The 15,316-nt window shown below is 43.4% G+C and overlaps 2 protein-coding genes across 2 annotated transcripts; one reads left to right on the top strand and one right to left on the bottom strand.

Annotated features, from left to right (window-relative positions):
• Window positions 1-4,527: 4,527 nt before the first annotated feature.
• LOC119887630 (ankyrin repeat domain-containing protein 9-like) lies at window positions 4,528-6,041 on the bottom strand. Its single transcript, XM_038698330.1, has one exon. The coding sequence runs from the start codon at window positions 5,910-5,912 to the stop codon at window positions 5,082-5,084; it is 831 nt and encodes a 276-aa protein (XP_038554258.1). The 5' UTR covers window positions 5,913-6,041; the 3' UTR covers window positions 4,528-5,081.
• A 1,450-nt stretch (window positions 6,042-7,491) lies between these two features.
• On the top strand, window positions 7,492-10,850 carry LOC119887629 (REST corepressor 3-like; the record flags this gene model as incomplete). Its single annotated transcript, XM_038698329.1, is given in 5 exon segments — window positions 7,492-8,182; window positions 8,269-8,328; window positions 10,120-10,200; window positions 10,278-10,330; window positions 10,689-10,850. Coding segments are annotated over 5 exon segments (528 nt in total), but the record flags the coding sequence as incomplete, so codon positions are not given.
• Window positions 10,851-15,316: the final 4,466 nt, after the last annotated feature.

Below are 15,316 nucleotides of genomic sequence, written 5' to 3'. Positions count from 1 at the left end.
AATCTATCAATACAACTATCAATACAACTATCAATACATCTAAAGATACATCTATCAAAACATCTATCAATACATCTATCAAAACATCTATCAATACAACTATCAAAACATCTATCAATACATCTATCAAAACAACTATCAATAAATATCAATACATCTATCAATACATCTATCAATAAATCTATCAATACAACTATCAATACTCTATCAATAAAACTTTCAAAACAACTATCAGTACAACTGTCAATATATCTATCAAAACAACTATCAATACAACTATCAATACATTTATCAAAACATCTATCAATACATCTATCAAACATCTATCAATAAATCTATCAAACAACTACCAATTAATCTATCTATACATCTATCAATAAATCTATCAAAACAACTACCAATTAATCTATCTAGACATCTATCAATGAAGCTATCATTAATTCTATCAATACAACTATCAATACATCAATCAATACATCTATCAATGAATCTATTACTGCAACTATCAATAATCAATCAGTACATTTATCAATAAATCCATCAATACATCTATCAATAAATCTATTAATGCAACTATCAAATCTATCAATACATCTATCAATACATCTATCAATACAACTATCAATACAACTATCAAAACATCTATCAATAAGTCTATCAAAACAACTACCAATAAATCTATCTATACATCTATCAATGAAGCTATCATTAATTCTATCAATGGAACTATCAATACATCTATCAATAAATCAATCAAAACAACTATCAATACAACTTTCAAAACAACTATCAATACATCAATCAATACATCTATTAATACAACTATCAATAAAGCAATCAATACATTATCAATAAATCTATCAATACATCTATCAAAAAAACTATCAATACATCTATCAATACATCTATCAATACAACTTTCAATACATCAATCAATACATCTATCAATAAATCTATTAATACAACTATCAATAAATATTAATACAACTATCAAATCAATCAATACATCTATTAATAAATCAATCAGTACAATTATCAATGAAGCTATCATTAATTCTATCAATGGAACTATCAATACATCTATCAATACAACTATCAATACATCTATCAAGACATTTATCAAAAATCTATCAATACATCTTTCAAAACAACTATCAATACATCTAAAGATACATCTATCAAACATCTATCAAAACATCTATCAATACATCTATCAATACAACTATCAATACATCTAAAGATACATCTATCAAAACATCTATCAAAACATCTATCAATACAACTATCAAAACAACTATCAATACATCTAAAGATACATCTATCAAAACATCTATCAAAACATCTATCAATACATCTATCAATACAACTATCAATACATCTAAAGATACATCTATCAAAACATCTATCAATACATCTATCAAAACAACTATCAATAAATCAATCAATACATCTATCAATAAATCAATCAATACATCTATCAATAAATCTATCAATACATCTATCAATAAATCTATCAAAACAACTATCAATACATCTATCAATACATCAATCAATAAATCTATTAATACAACTATCAATACATCTATAAAACAACTATCATAAATATATCAACACTATCAATACATCAATAAATCTATCAATACAACTATCAATACATCAATAAATCTATCAATACAACTATCATACAACTATCAATACATCTAAAGATACATCTATCAAAACATCTATCAATACATCTATCAAAAACTATCAATAAATCAATCAATACATCTATCAATAAATCAATCAATACATCTATCATAAATCTATCAATACATCTATCAATAATCTATCAAAACAACTATCAATACATCTATCAATACATCAATCAATAAATCTATTAATACAACTATCAATACATCTATAAAAACAACTATCAATAAATATCAACACAACTATCAATACATCAAAATCTATCAATACAACTATCAATACATCAATAATCTATCAATACAACTATCAATACATCTATCAATACAACTATCAATACATTTATCAAAACATCTATCAATACATCTATCAATAAATCTATCAAAACAACTACCAATTAATCTATCAATACAACTTTCAAAACTATCAATACATCAATCAATACATCTATTAATATAACTATCAATAAATCAATCAATACATTATCACTACATCTATCAATACAACTTTCAAAACAACTATCAATACATCTATCAATACAACTTTCAATACATCAATCAATACATCTATCGATAAATATATTAATACACTATCAATAAATCTATCAAAACAACTATCAATACAACTATCAATACATCTATCAATAAATCTATCAATACAACTATCAATAAATCTATCAATGCAACTATCAATGAATCAATCAATACATCTATCAATAAATCTATCAATACATCTATCAAAACATCTATCAATACATCTATCAATAAATCAATCAATACAACTATCAATACATCTATCAATAAATCTATCAATACATCTATCAAACCAACTATCAATACATCTATCAATACATCTATCAATACATCTATCAATACAACTATCAATACATCTATCAATAAATCTATCAATACATCTATCAATAAATCTATCAAACCAACTATCAATACATCTATCAATACATCTATCAATAAATCTATCATACAACTATCAATACAACTATCAATAAATCTATCAATGCATCTATCAATACACATCTATCAATACATCTATCAATAAATCTATCAATACACTCTATCAATACATCTATCAATAAATCTATCAAACCATCTATCAATACATCTATCAATAAATCTATCAACAACTATCAATACATCTATCAATACATCTATCAATAAATCTATCAATACAACTATCAATACAACTATCAATAAATCTATCAATGCATCTATCAATACACATCTATCAATACATCTATCCATAAATCTATCAATACACATCTATCAATACATCTATCAATAAATCTATCAAACCAACTATCAATACATCTATCAATACATCTATCAATAAATCTATCAATACACTATCAATACAACTATCAATAAATCTATCAATGCATCTATCAATACACATCTATCAATAAATCTATCAATACACATCTATCAATACATCTATCAATAAATCTATCAATAAATCTATCAATACAACTATCAATAAATCTATCAATAAATCTATCAATGCATCTATCAATACACATCTATCAATACATCTATCAATACATCTATCAATAAATCTATCAATAAATCTATCAATACACATCTATCAATAAATCTATCAATAAATCTATCAATACATCTATCAATAAATCTATCAATGCATCTATCATACACATCTATCAATACATCTATCAATACATCTATCAATACACATCTATCAATAAATCTATCAATAAATCTATCAATACATCTATCAATAAATCTATCAATACACATCTATCAATAATCTATCAATAAATCTATCAATACATCTATCAATAAATCTATCAATACATCTATCAATAACATCTATCAATACATCTATCAATACATCTATCAATAAATCTATCAATACACATCTATCAATAATCTATCAATAAATCTATCAATACATCTATCAATACATCTATCAATGCAACTGAGAGTGTGAGGGTCAAAATGTGTGTGTGTGTGAGTGTGTGTGTGTGGTTTGTGAGTGTGAGAGTGTGTAAGTGGGTGCGTGAGTGAGAGCGCGTGTGTGTCAAAAGTTTGACAGAGTGCGTGTGAGAGTGTGTGTGAGAGTGTGTGTGTGTGCGTGAGTGCATGAGAGTGCTTGTGTGTGTGAGAGCGTGTGTGTGTCAAAAGTGTGAGAGTGTGTGAGAGTGTGTGTGTGCGTGAGTGCATGAGGGTGCTTGTGTGTGTGGGAGCGTGTGTGTGTGTCAAAAGTGTGAGAGTGTGTGTGTGTGTGCGTGAGTGCATGAGAGTGCGTGTGTGTAAGTGTCAAAATGTGAGTGTGTGTGTGTCAAAAGTGTGAGTGTGTGTGTGTGCGCGTGGGTGCTTGAGAGTGCGTGTGTGTGTGAGAGCGTGTGTGTGTGTCAAAAGTGTGAGAGTGTGTGTGTGTGTTTGTGTGTGTGTGCGTGAGTGCATGAGAGTGCGTGTGTGTAAGTGTCAAAATGTGAGTGTGTGTGTGTCAAAAGTGTGAGTGTGTGTGTGAGAGTGGGTGCTTGAGAGTGCGTGTGTGTGTGAGAGCGTGTGTAAGTGTCAAAATGTGAGTGTGTGTGTGTCAAAATGTGTGTGTGAGAGTGCTTGAGAGTGCGTGTGTGTGTGTGTGTCAAAATGAATGTGTGTGTAAAAGGGAGATGGGGGTTTCATGTATCCATGTTTTTACACTTGTGTGTTGTCGTGAGCGTTGCACCAACTTCTTAGCAACTTAGTTGCATTTTAATAAAGTATTGAATCTTGAATCTTGAACTATCATACGTATCAAAACGTCCATGGGCTGAGAGGAACCTGCAGACAAGTCAGGGCAGAAAAAACAAACTTCCAATTTTGTTTTTACGTCATTTTTATTTACGATTTCCTGCAGACACGTGAAGAACAAACTGTTTGCAGGTCACTTCTGTTGTGATGTCACTGACGTCAGGATAGTGAAAACACATTTCTGCCCACTCTCTAAGAAAAGCTCATAAGTCCCAGCTGAGGAGCTCTACGCTTTGTCCCAACCCGAAGTGTCCTGTCAGTCTGAGCTGAGGACGATCACAGCGATCGTCCGATAGCTCGGCTGCGAAAACGGAATCAGGAAACAGTTTCACGGTCAGCTGTTTGTCTTCATGAGTCTGGAGGAGATCTAAAGTCTGAACTCTGAGGTAGAACATGTTCATCATCAGAACCCGGAACGCTGACTCAGCTCGTCTGAAACACTCACTCATTCACTTTAAAGCTGCACACAGTCATTAAAGATTCCTCTTAAAACCTCGTATCTCCTTCATAAAGCCTGTTGTTGATGGAGATACAAGGTTTGTACCTGACAGACATCAGCTGTGTTTCCAGTGTTTATTTACATTTTATTTACATCATGTGTTGCCATAGTGACAGATGATGTCACTGCCAGCTGTGCAGCTGCAGGAAGTGGGGCAGGGCGGTGATCTGATCTGGGCCGGACCGGGCCAGACACCTGAGCGCCTGCAGCAAGAGGGGGGGTGGGGCCAGACCGCACAGCCAGCTAAACACTTCGTTTCCCAGCAGGCTTTGCCAGCGTTGCGGTTCGTCCCACAGGCGCTGCAGCGCTGGTGGTTTGGACAGGAAGAGCAGCAGGTAGTCAACGCAGCGCTGCGCGTGGCGCCGCTCCGCCGCGTTGGAGGAGACGAGTCGCAGCAGCGCCGCATCGAGGCCGTCGGGTTGAGCGCCGTGGACCAGCAGCAGCAGCAGGCAGTCGGGCCGCGACAGCTCCACCGCCAGCTGCACCGCCGTCTTTCCTGCATCCGCCACGTGCGAGCAGCCGCCACAGCCATCCAGGTAGTCCAGTCCCCCGCTCTGCGCTTCGCAGTCCTTCAGAGCTTCCACCATCATGGCAAGGATGGACACGCGGTCGTAACGCACCGCCACGGACAGGTGCGGCGACCCGGTGCTGCGGCAGCAGCAGAAGTTGCAGCGCGGTGCTCTGAGCGCGCTCACCGAATACCTTTTGAGCAGGTAGCGCGCATAGTCCTGGTGGTCGTGTACGAGGGCGTACAGCAGTGCCTCAGACGGCAGGAAGGCTCGCGGGCGTCCGTCCTCCCAGCAGAAGACCTCCATGCTGCGCATGTCCTCCAGCAGCCAGACCGGCAGCCGCTCGCGCACGGCGCAGTAGAAGGAGAAGGACGTCCGCTCACACAGACGCTGAGACGGAGACGAAGACAGACAGTCCTGCTGAGAGGAGCGCAGCCACGGCATGACGACGCCCACACCTGCTCCACCGTAAACACCTGGGACACTTTCAACCGTCCGACTGGTCCGGGTCCTGCAGAGTCCCAAAGTCTCTGTCTCTCAGTCAAACCTTCGTTCTCAACTCCTTCAGTCATTTATAGCTCCCCCTCCCCCCTCCGCCAGTTCGGCTCTGTGAGTGGATGTTTGTTTTGGGGGCCTGGCGGGGGCAGGGTGGTGGTGGTGGGGTGGGGGTCGGGAGGGGGGGATCGAGTGTCTCACATAGTGAACATAGCGGCCTGCAGCAGTTACATAATGAGCACAGTAACAGGAGCAGTGCTGAGTGCGGACGAACTCTCTGTGTTTTTATTTCTCTTTGATGAGGATTGTGGAGATGATGATGTGATTGTCCGCTGACAGCAGTCACATGACAGAGGTCTGTTAAAGTCTTCTCTAAAAGCAAACAGATTTGACCTGTCAATCAGCTTGTAGCCCCGCCCTAAAGCCTCCCCTGCTTCCTGGTCTCTGTTCCTCTAAATGGGACCATAATTTACTAAATGAACATCACGCTGTGTTGAAGAAGACTTGAAACTAGCGACTGAGACCAGAAACTCATCAGGAAAGTGTTTACTGAGGGAATAAATCAGCTGATTTCTCATAGACTTCCTTTCGGCCCCGGGGCCCCAGCAGCAGGGCTGAAGAGTGTGCTGATGGTTCTGGAGCGGCTGATCTGAACCGACACCGGAGCTGGTTTCTGCACACGTGTTGATCTCGGGTTCATCAATGGAAAGGAGCTCACAGGTGCAGTTCGCTCTTTACTTCCTTTGGTTTGTCGTGATTCCTCTGTGAGCAGAGACGACGTCTGACTTCAGTTTTCATTTCTGCTTTCAGAATAAAACATGCCGAGCTTCCTGTTGTGAGGAGACGAAGGACGCCACCTGCTGGAAGAACTGGACACGTCAGACTGTTCCGCACCTGTGTGATCAGGACTCAGCAGAGTCCTGGACATGTTTCTGTCCTCTGACCCAAGTTTCTGTGAAGAGCGGCTTCCCTCTCAGTCCACATACAGGACTCTGACTCTGGACTCAGACCAGCATCAACAAACAGGACAAGAACACACAAACTACAGTATGCACACACAGCAGTGTAGTGCAAAGGATGCTGGGATAAATATTTAGTGCAGGCGTTATTATGTTCCTGATGTCTTCAGTAGAAACAACAGGAAGTGAACAGGTAGGGACTGAGCTGAGTTCCTCAGGGAGATGGACTGTGGGTACATCTGACCGTAGGACCCGCCCTTCCATTCCAGAATCTCAAAGTGGACTTAGTTCTCTTAAAGGGGTACCAGGGGCTGCCCCCGTTGTAGAACCGGCTGATGTCAGGTCCTGGCCCGGCTTTAGGGTGGGGCCCGGGCTGTTGGTGTCGTGGCTCTACTGGATCAGCAGGCAGGAAGCGGAGCCACCTGGTTTTTATCTTCTTGTAGGACCCGGACCCAGAAGACCTGCTGAGCTGGTCTTTGTTCCGAGTCCGTCAGACAGGTTCCAGCTGCCCCTCAGATGGGACTGATGTTACAGGCTGATCGATCCCTGAACATGTAAACGTCATGGACGTTTCACGAGTTATTGATGTTTTATTGTGTGACGGCAGCAGAGCGCGCGCACACACGCACGCACGCGCACACTCACACGCGCGCTCCTCCCCCTCCTTCTCCGGGATCGATCAGCTGCTGTGTCTGATCTCTGATCAGCTTTGCTTCACTTTTGATCGGCGCTTCAGAATCTGGTCGGGTCCGTGAGTCCGTCTGTCGGTGTCGGTCTGGTTTGAGCTGGTTTCTTCTGGTTCCGGCTGCTTGTTCCGGAACTTTTGGTACTCGGTGTGAAGCTCCGGTCTCGGGTTCAGTGTTAGCATCTTCCTGCCGGAGCTAACTGGTCTCCTCTTAGATCTTTACGGACCAGAACCACCCCAGAGTCACTCCGAACCCTCCCGCTGCTCTCGGGACGGAACACTGAGCTCAGCTCCGAGGCTAGTTAGCCGGTTCGGTTCTTGTAGCAGGACAGCTAAGCTAACTAGCTAACTGTTAGCCTGAGTTAGCAGTTAGCATTTAGCCCGAGCTCCCTCCGTCCTCGTCATGCCGGCGATGCTGGAGAGAAACCCGGAGGCTCCGGGGAAGCGGAGAGGCCGAGCCCCGGCGGGCAGTGGACCCGGGGCGGCAGCGAACCCCGGCGGGAAGAGCCTGTCCGGTAATGGAACCAGCTGCTGGGAAGAAGGAAGTTCAGGATCCAGCAGCGACGAAGAGCATGGTAGGTAGCCTCGATCACTGTAGTACAGCCGTGTACTGTGTGTACTTCTGAGTACTATTACTGAATACTGCTGTGTGTGGATGCAGGTGGAGGAGGGATGCGGGTCGGACCACAGTACCAGGCCGTGGTTCCGGACTTTGACCCGGGTAAGAATCTAAAGAGGACTCTGTAGCCTGGAGGCGGAGAGGTAGCCTCGAACAACAGGGGCACTAAAGTACATGGTAGTGGTTAGCAGACCTCTCTTACTCTCTGGTTGTAAAGTCCACCTGTGGTACTGGTTCCGGTTCTTTGACAGTAGTTTTATACTGAGCAGCCAGATCAGTGCTGGTCCTGGATCTGATGTAGTCTGGATCAGGCTTCAGGGAGTCAGAGAGCAGCTCATGGAGACCTGACTGAAGAGAAATGTTGTAGTGAAGAGGTGAAGCTGCTGCTTCCAGTCCGCACCGGATCAGCTGCTCAACACAACACACCTGAGACATACACTCAGTGTCCACTTTATTAGGAACACCTGTAAAAAGGCACCACGGTTATTGTAGTTTGGGATGTTTCGTTTTTTTAGTTTGAATTAGTTTTTAAAGTGTGTTTTTATTTAAAAAAAATGCTTAGTTTAGTTTTTATTCGTTTCAGTTAGTTTTAGTCTTTGTTGCTGCACGGTGCCAAGTTCAGTTCACTTTAGTTTCTTCACAAAACATTAAAATACAAGCGCAATCAGAAATCTTTGTGAAAAGGTTAAGCCTTTTTTAAGCTATCTGAAGCTTGAATGTAGGGGCCCAAACACTAAGCAAAAAAAAAAGTACTGATGCATTGTCTAAATAAATACTACAAAATGAATGAAATGACTACTAAATGAAGCAAATGCAATCTACAGTATAATTTCTAACCTACATACAAGAGCTAACGACCCTAATCCTGCTACCCAGGCTCCCAAGAAATTCAAACATCAGTCTCTGGCTCTGTCATTCTTGGTTAAATAGATGAAATACAATAAATGGAGGTGATGCACAGCTGAGAAACTGGAAGATGGTGGAGGCCACAACCACAAACAGCAGGCCTCTAACACCCTGAAGGCAGTAAGACTGGAAAGCAGTTTTATTAAAAATCTAAACCTTTATTAATCAAAAATCGGGATAAAACAATGTGAAGCACAAAGAGACAGGCTGGCTGAGAGAGCAGTGAGCCCATAAAAATCACACTAGCTGACATGCAGTAAATATAATGAGCAGCAGACACGTTAAACCAGCGCACGGGGAGCTCACAGTCAGCGGCAAGTTCATCCCACACCAGGATGAGCTCTGAGCCAGACCATCAGAACAGAACAAGGAAAAGAAAACCACCAAGACAAAGACTCACTACAGCAAACTAAACACAGCTCTGCCAGCTGCACAACACACCTGCGGCTCACCGACAGGCGCCTATCGGCTGATCACCGCTGAACTGCCGGTGCGGCCAGACCAGCTGCCCCACAGCGTCACTTCCCCTGGCTTCATATCCACTGGAAGGACCTACGAAATATCTAAATGAAAACTAAGGACGTTTCATTTTATTTAGTTTGAGGTAGTTTTGTGTTTTAATAGTTTTTTTGTAAAGCCTCGTTTTTATTTTTATTTCAGTTAACGACAAAGTTTTTTCACATCTAGTTTTTATTATCGTTCGTCTTCGTTAACGATAATAACCTTGTAGTCCTATCGTACGCCGGCCCCGCAGCCTGACGCAGGGGCGGCCCCCGCAGCACGTCGCAGGTCGGCCCCCGCAGCCCGTCGCAGGGGCCGGCCCCCGCAGCCCGTCGCAGGGGCGGCCCCCGCAGCCCGTCGCAGGGCCGGCCCCCGCAGCCCGTCGCAGGGGCCGGCCCCCGCAGCCCGTCGCAGGGGCCGGCCCCCGCAGCCCGTCGCAGGGGCGGCCCCTGTCCTCCAGCTTGATTAACCTGTGTGTGTTGGCAGACGTGGCCCAGGCAGCTCAGCTCAGAGAGAACCTCGGCATGTTGGTGTGGATCCCCAGCAGCTGTCTGAACCAGACTCAGTGTAAGAACCAGACTAAATAAGTGAAAATAAAGTGGCTGAACACGCGGCTGCTGTTTACAGTCCCTTTTCTCTTCCAGTGGACGAGTACATCGCCCTCGCCAAAGAGAAACATGGCTACAACATGGAGCAGGTAAGTCTTCTACCTGAGCTCTGCTGTTGTCCTCAACTCAGTTCTTCGGTCTCTCCGACTCCAGCTCTCCCTGTCCGTCTCTCTGACTCAGTCTCTCTGAATCCTTCTCTGACTGTGTCTCTGTCTCCGTCTCTGACTACGTGTCTCTGTCTCTGTGTCTCTGTCCGTCTCTCTGACTCCGTCTCTCTGTCTCCGTCTCTGTCACTGTGTCTCTGTCCGTCTCTCTGTCTCCGTCTCTCTGTCTCTGTGTCTCTGTCCATCTCTCTGTCTCCGTCTCTGTGTCTCTGTCCGTCTCTCTGACTCAGTCTCTGTCTCTGTGTCTCTGTCCGTCTCTCTGACTCCGTCTCTCTGTCTCCAGGCTCTGGGGATGCTCTTCTGGCACAAACACAACATTGAGAAATCTTTGGCAGACCTGCCCAATTTCACCCCGTTTCCTGATGAGTGGACGGTCGAGGACAGAGTCCTGTTTGAACAGGCCTTCAGTTTCCACGGGAAGAGCTTCCACCGCATCCAGCAGATGGTACGTTACCAGTCAGACGCAGGGACCAGTACAGGTATACATATCCTGGTGTGTAAACTGTTCCTTCAAGACTCTCTCTCTCTCCTTGTAGTTACCAGATAAGTCGATGGCCAGTTTGGTTCGGTTTTATTACTCCTGGAAGAAAAGTCGCAGTAAAACGAGTCTGATGGACCGACAGACACGAAAACACAAGAGAGAGAGAGGTGACAGGTGAGCTGCACCCTGCACGGGTGACACTACAGGTGACACTAGATGTAACACTACAGGTGACACTACAGGTGACACTAGATGTAACACTACAGGTGACACTACAGGTGACACTACAGGTGACACTAGATGTAACACTACAGGTGACACTAGATGTAACACTACAGGTGACACTAGATGTAACACTACAGGTGACACTACAGGTGACACTACAGGTGACACTACAGGTGACACTAGATGTAACACTACAGGTGACACTACAGGTGACACTAGATGTGACACTAGATGTGACACTAGATGTGACACTACAGGTGACACTAGATGTAACACTACAGGTGACACTAGATGTAACACTACAGGTGACACTAGATGTAACACTACAGGTGACACTAGATGTAACACTACAGGTGACACTACAGGTGACACTAGATGTGACACTACAGGTGACACTACAGGTGACACTAGATGTAACACTACAGGTGACACTACAGGTGACACTACAAGTGACACTAGATGTAACACTACAGGTGACACTACAGGTGACACTAGATGTAACACTACAGGTGACACTACAGGTGACACTACAGGTGACACTAGATGTAACACTACAGGTGACACTACAGGTGACACTAGATGTGACACTAGATGTGACACTACAGGTGACACTAGATGTAACACTACAGGTGACACTAGATGTAACACTACAGGTGACACTACAGGTGACACTAGATGTAACACTAGAGGTGACACTAGAGGTGACACTAGAGGTGACACTACAGGTGACACTACAGGTGACACTACAGGTGACACTAGATGTAACACTACAGGTGACACTAGATGTAACACTACAGGTGACACTAGATGTGACACTAGATGTGACACTACAGGTGACACTAGATGTAACACTACAGGTGACACTAGATGTAACACTACAGGTGACACTACAGGTGACACTACAGGTGACACTAGATGTGACACTAGATGTGACACTAGATGTACACTACAGGTGACACTACAGGTGACACTACAGGTGACACTAGATGTAACACTACAGGTGACACTAGATGTAACACTACAGGTGACACTACAGGTGACACTACAGGTGACACTACAGGTGACACTAGATGTAACACTACAGGTGACACTACAGGTGACACTACAGGTGACACTACAGGTGACACTACAGGTGACACTACAGGTGAACTGTGATGCTGTTGGTGAATTCTAATAATTTATAACTGTGTTTCAGTGAAGATGAAGCTGAGGACGGGCACGTAAATCCTCCCAGTGACTCTGAGTTCGACCCAAATAAAGACGAAAAGAAGGAGGTAAACTACAGACTGTTGACTTCTTACTGACTGTTTACTGACAGATGACTGTTTACTGACTGTTTACTGACTGACTGTTTACTGACTGTTTACTGACTGATGATTGTTTACTGAATGATTGTTTAATGACTGTTCACTGGCAGATGACTGTTTACTGACTGATTGTTTAATGACTGTTCACTGGCAGATGACTGTTTACTGACTGATTGTTTAATGACTGTTCACTGGCAGATGACTGTTTACTGACTGATTGTTTAATGACTGTTCACTGGCAGATGACTGTTTACTGACTGATTGTTTAATGACTGTTCACTGCAGATGACTGTTTACTGACTGATTGTTTAATGACTGTTCACTGGCAGATGGCTGTTTACTGACTGATTGTTTAATGACTGTTCACTGGCAGATGGCTGTTTACTGACTGATTGTTTAATGACTGTTCACTGGCAGATGGCTGTTTACTGACTGATTGTTTAATGACTGTTCACTGGCAGATGGCTGTTTACTGACTGATTGTTTAATGACTGTTCACTGGCAGATGGCTGTTTACTGACTGATTGTTTAATGACTGTTCACTGGCAGATGGCTGTTTACTGACTGATTGTTTAATGACTGTTCACTGGCAGATGGCTGTTTACTGACTGATTGTTTAATGACTGTTCACTGGCAGATGGCTGTTACTGACTGATTGTTTAATGACTGTTCACTGGCAGATGGCTGTTTACTGACTGATTGTTTAATGACTGTTCACTGGCAGATGGCTGTTTACTGACTGATTGTTTAATGACTGTTCACTGGCAGATGGCTGTTTACTGACTGATTGTTTAATGACTGTTCACTGGCAGATGGCTGTTTACTGACTGATTGTTTAATGACTGTTCACTGGCAGATGGCTGTTTACTGACTGATTGTTTAATGACTGTTCACTGGCAGATGGCTGTTTACTGACTGATTGTTTAATGACTGTTCACTGGCAGATGACTGTTTACTGACTGATTGTTTAATGACTGTTCACTGGCAGATGACTGTTTACTGACTGATTGTTTAATGACTGTTCACTGGCAGATGGCTGTTTACTGACTGATTGTTTAATGACTGTTCACTGGCAGATGGCTGTTTACTGACTGATTGTTTAATGACTGTTCACTGGCAGATGGCTGTTTACTGACTGATTGTTTAATGACTGTTCACTGGCAGATGCTGTTACTGACTGATTGTTTAATGACTGTTCACTGGCAGATGGCTGTTTACTGACTGATTGTTTAATGACTGTTCACTGGCAGATGGCTGTTTACTGACTGATTGTTTAATGACTGTTCACTGGCAGATGGCTGTTTACTGACTGATTGTTTACTGACTGTTCACTGACAGATGACTGTTTACTGTTTATTGCTCACTGACTGTTAGTTGTTTACTGACTGCTCACTGACAGATGACTGTTTACTGACTGTTAATTGTTTACTGACTGCTCACTGACAGATGACTGTTTATTGCTCACTGACTGTTAATTGTTTACTGACAGGTGAGTTCTGGATCAGAGAGGTCAGAGGTCAAACCAGCTGCCGGACTGAAGGTAACAACCCCTGACCACCTGTACCTGTCTGTAGCTCACTTGTCTGTCTGTCTCTCTCTGTCCCTGTCTGAAGCTCACTTGTCTGTCTGTCTGTCTCTCTACCTGTCTTTCTGTCTCTGTACCTGTAGCTCACTTGTCTGTCTCTCTCTGTCCCTGTCTGTAGCTCACTTGTCTGTCTGTCTCTGTACCTGTCTGACTCTCTCTGTACCTGTTTGTCTCCCTCTGTCCCTGTCTGTAGCTCACTTGTCTGTCTGTCTGTCTCTGTCCCTGTCTGTAGCTCACTTGTCTGTCTGTCTCTCTCTGTACCTGTCTTTCTGTCTCTGTACCTGTAGCTCACTCGTCTGTCTCTCTCTCACCTGTAGACTGGCAGTAAGGCGTCTCAGCGGCTGAAGAAACGTCCTCCCAGAGGAATGTTCCTGAATCAGCAGGACGTCGTCTCGCTCTCGTCTTCGTCTCCTCAGGGATTCATCAGACAGCTGGACTGCCAGCTGGTCTCCATCAAGAGACAGGTCTGTCTTTCTCCTTACCTGTCTCTTCCTCTCTTTACCTGTCTTGCTCTCCTTCCTTCTCTTCCTCACCTCACCCGTCTCTTCATCTCCTCCCCCGTCTCTTCCTCTCCTCACCTTTTTCTTCGTCTTCTTACTTGTCTTCCTCTCCTCCCTTCTTTTCCTCTCCTCACCCGTCTTGCTCTCCTTCCTTCTCTTCCTCTCTTTGCCTGTCTTCCTCACCTCACCCGTCTCTTCGTCTCCTCCCCCGTCTCTTCGTTTCCTCCCCCCCTCCCCCGTCTCTTCGTCTCCTCCCCCGTCTCTTCGTCTTCTTACTTGTCTTCCTCTCCTCACCCGCCTCTTCCTCTCCTCCCCCGTCTCTTCCTCTCCTCACCTTTTTCTTTGTCTTCTTACTTGTCTTCCTCTCCTCACCCGTCTCACCCGTCTCTTCCTCTCCTCACCTGTCTCTTCGTCTTCTTACTTGTCTTCCTCTCCTCCCTTCTCTTCCTCTCCTCACCCGTCTCTTCCTCTCCTCACCTGTCTCTTCGTCTTCTTACTTGTCTTCCTCTCCTCCCTTCTCTTCCTCTCCTCACCCGTCTCTTCCTCTCCTCACCTGTCTCTTTGTCTTCTTTCTTGTCTTCCTCTCCTCACCTTTCTCTTCGTCTTCTTACTTGTCTTCCTCTCCTCCCTTCTCTTCCTCACCTCACCCGTCTCTTCGTCTCCTCCCCCGTCTCTTCCACTCCTCCTTTTTCTTCCTCTCCTCACCTTTTTCTTCGTCTTCTTACTTGTCTTCCTCTCCTCACCTTTCTCTTCGTCTTCTTACTTGTCTTCCTCTCCTCCCTTCTCTTCCTCTCCTCACCCGTCTCTTCTCTC

Source organism: Micropterus salmoides, unplaced genomic scaffold (assembly GCF_014851395.1).
Source record: "Micropterus salmoides isolate LMB-PRFRI ecotype aquatic unplaced genomic scaffold, ASM1485139v1 Ms_hic_scaffold_4246, whole genome shotgun sequence".
In the NCBI taxonomy this organism is placed as follows: Eukaryota; Metazoa; Chordata; class Actinopteri; order Centrarchiformes; family Centrarchidae; genus Micropterus; species Micropterus salmoides.
Note: the sequence above shows the minus strand (reverse complement) of the source record. Positions and strands in the feature narration are given on the sequence as shown.

Excerpts from the sequence above, each read along its gene's own strand:
- LOC119887630 (XM_038698330.1), bottom strand. The coding sequence starts at position 5,912 with ATGCCGTGGCTGCGCTCCTCTCAGCAGGACTGTCTGTCTTCGTCTCCG.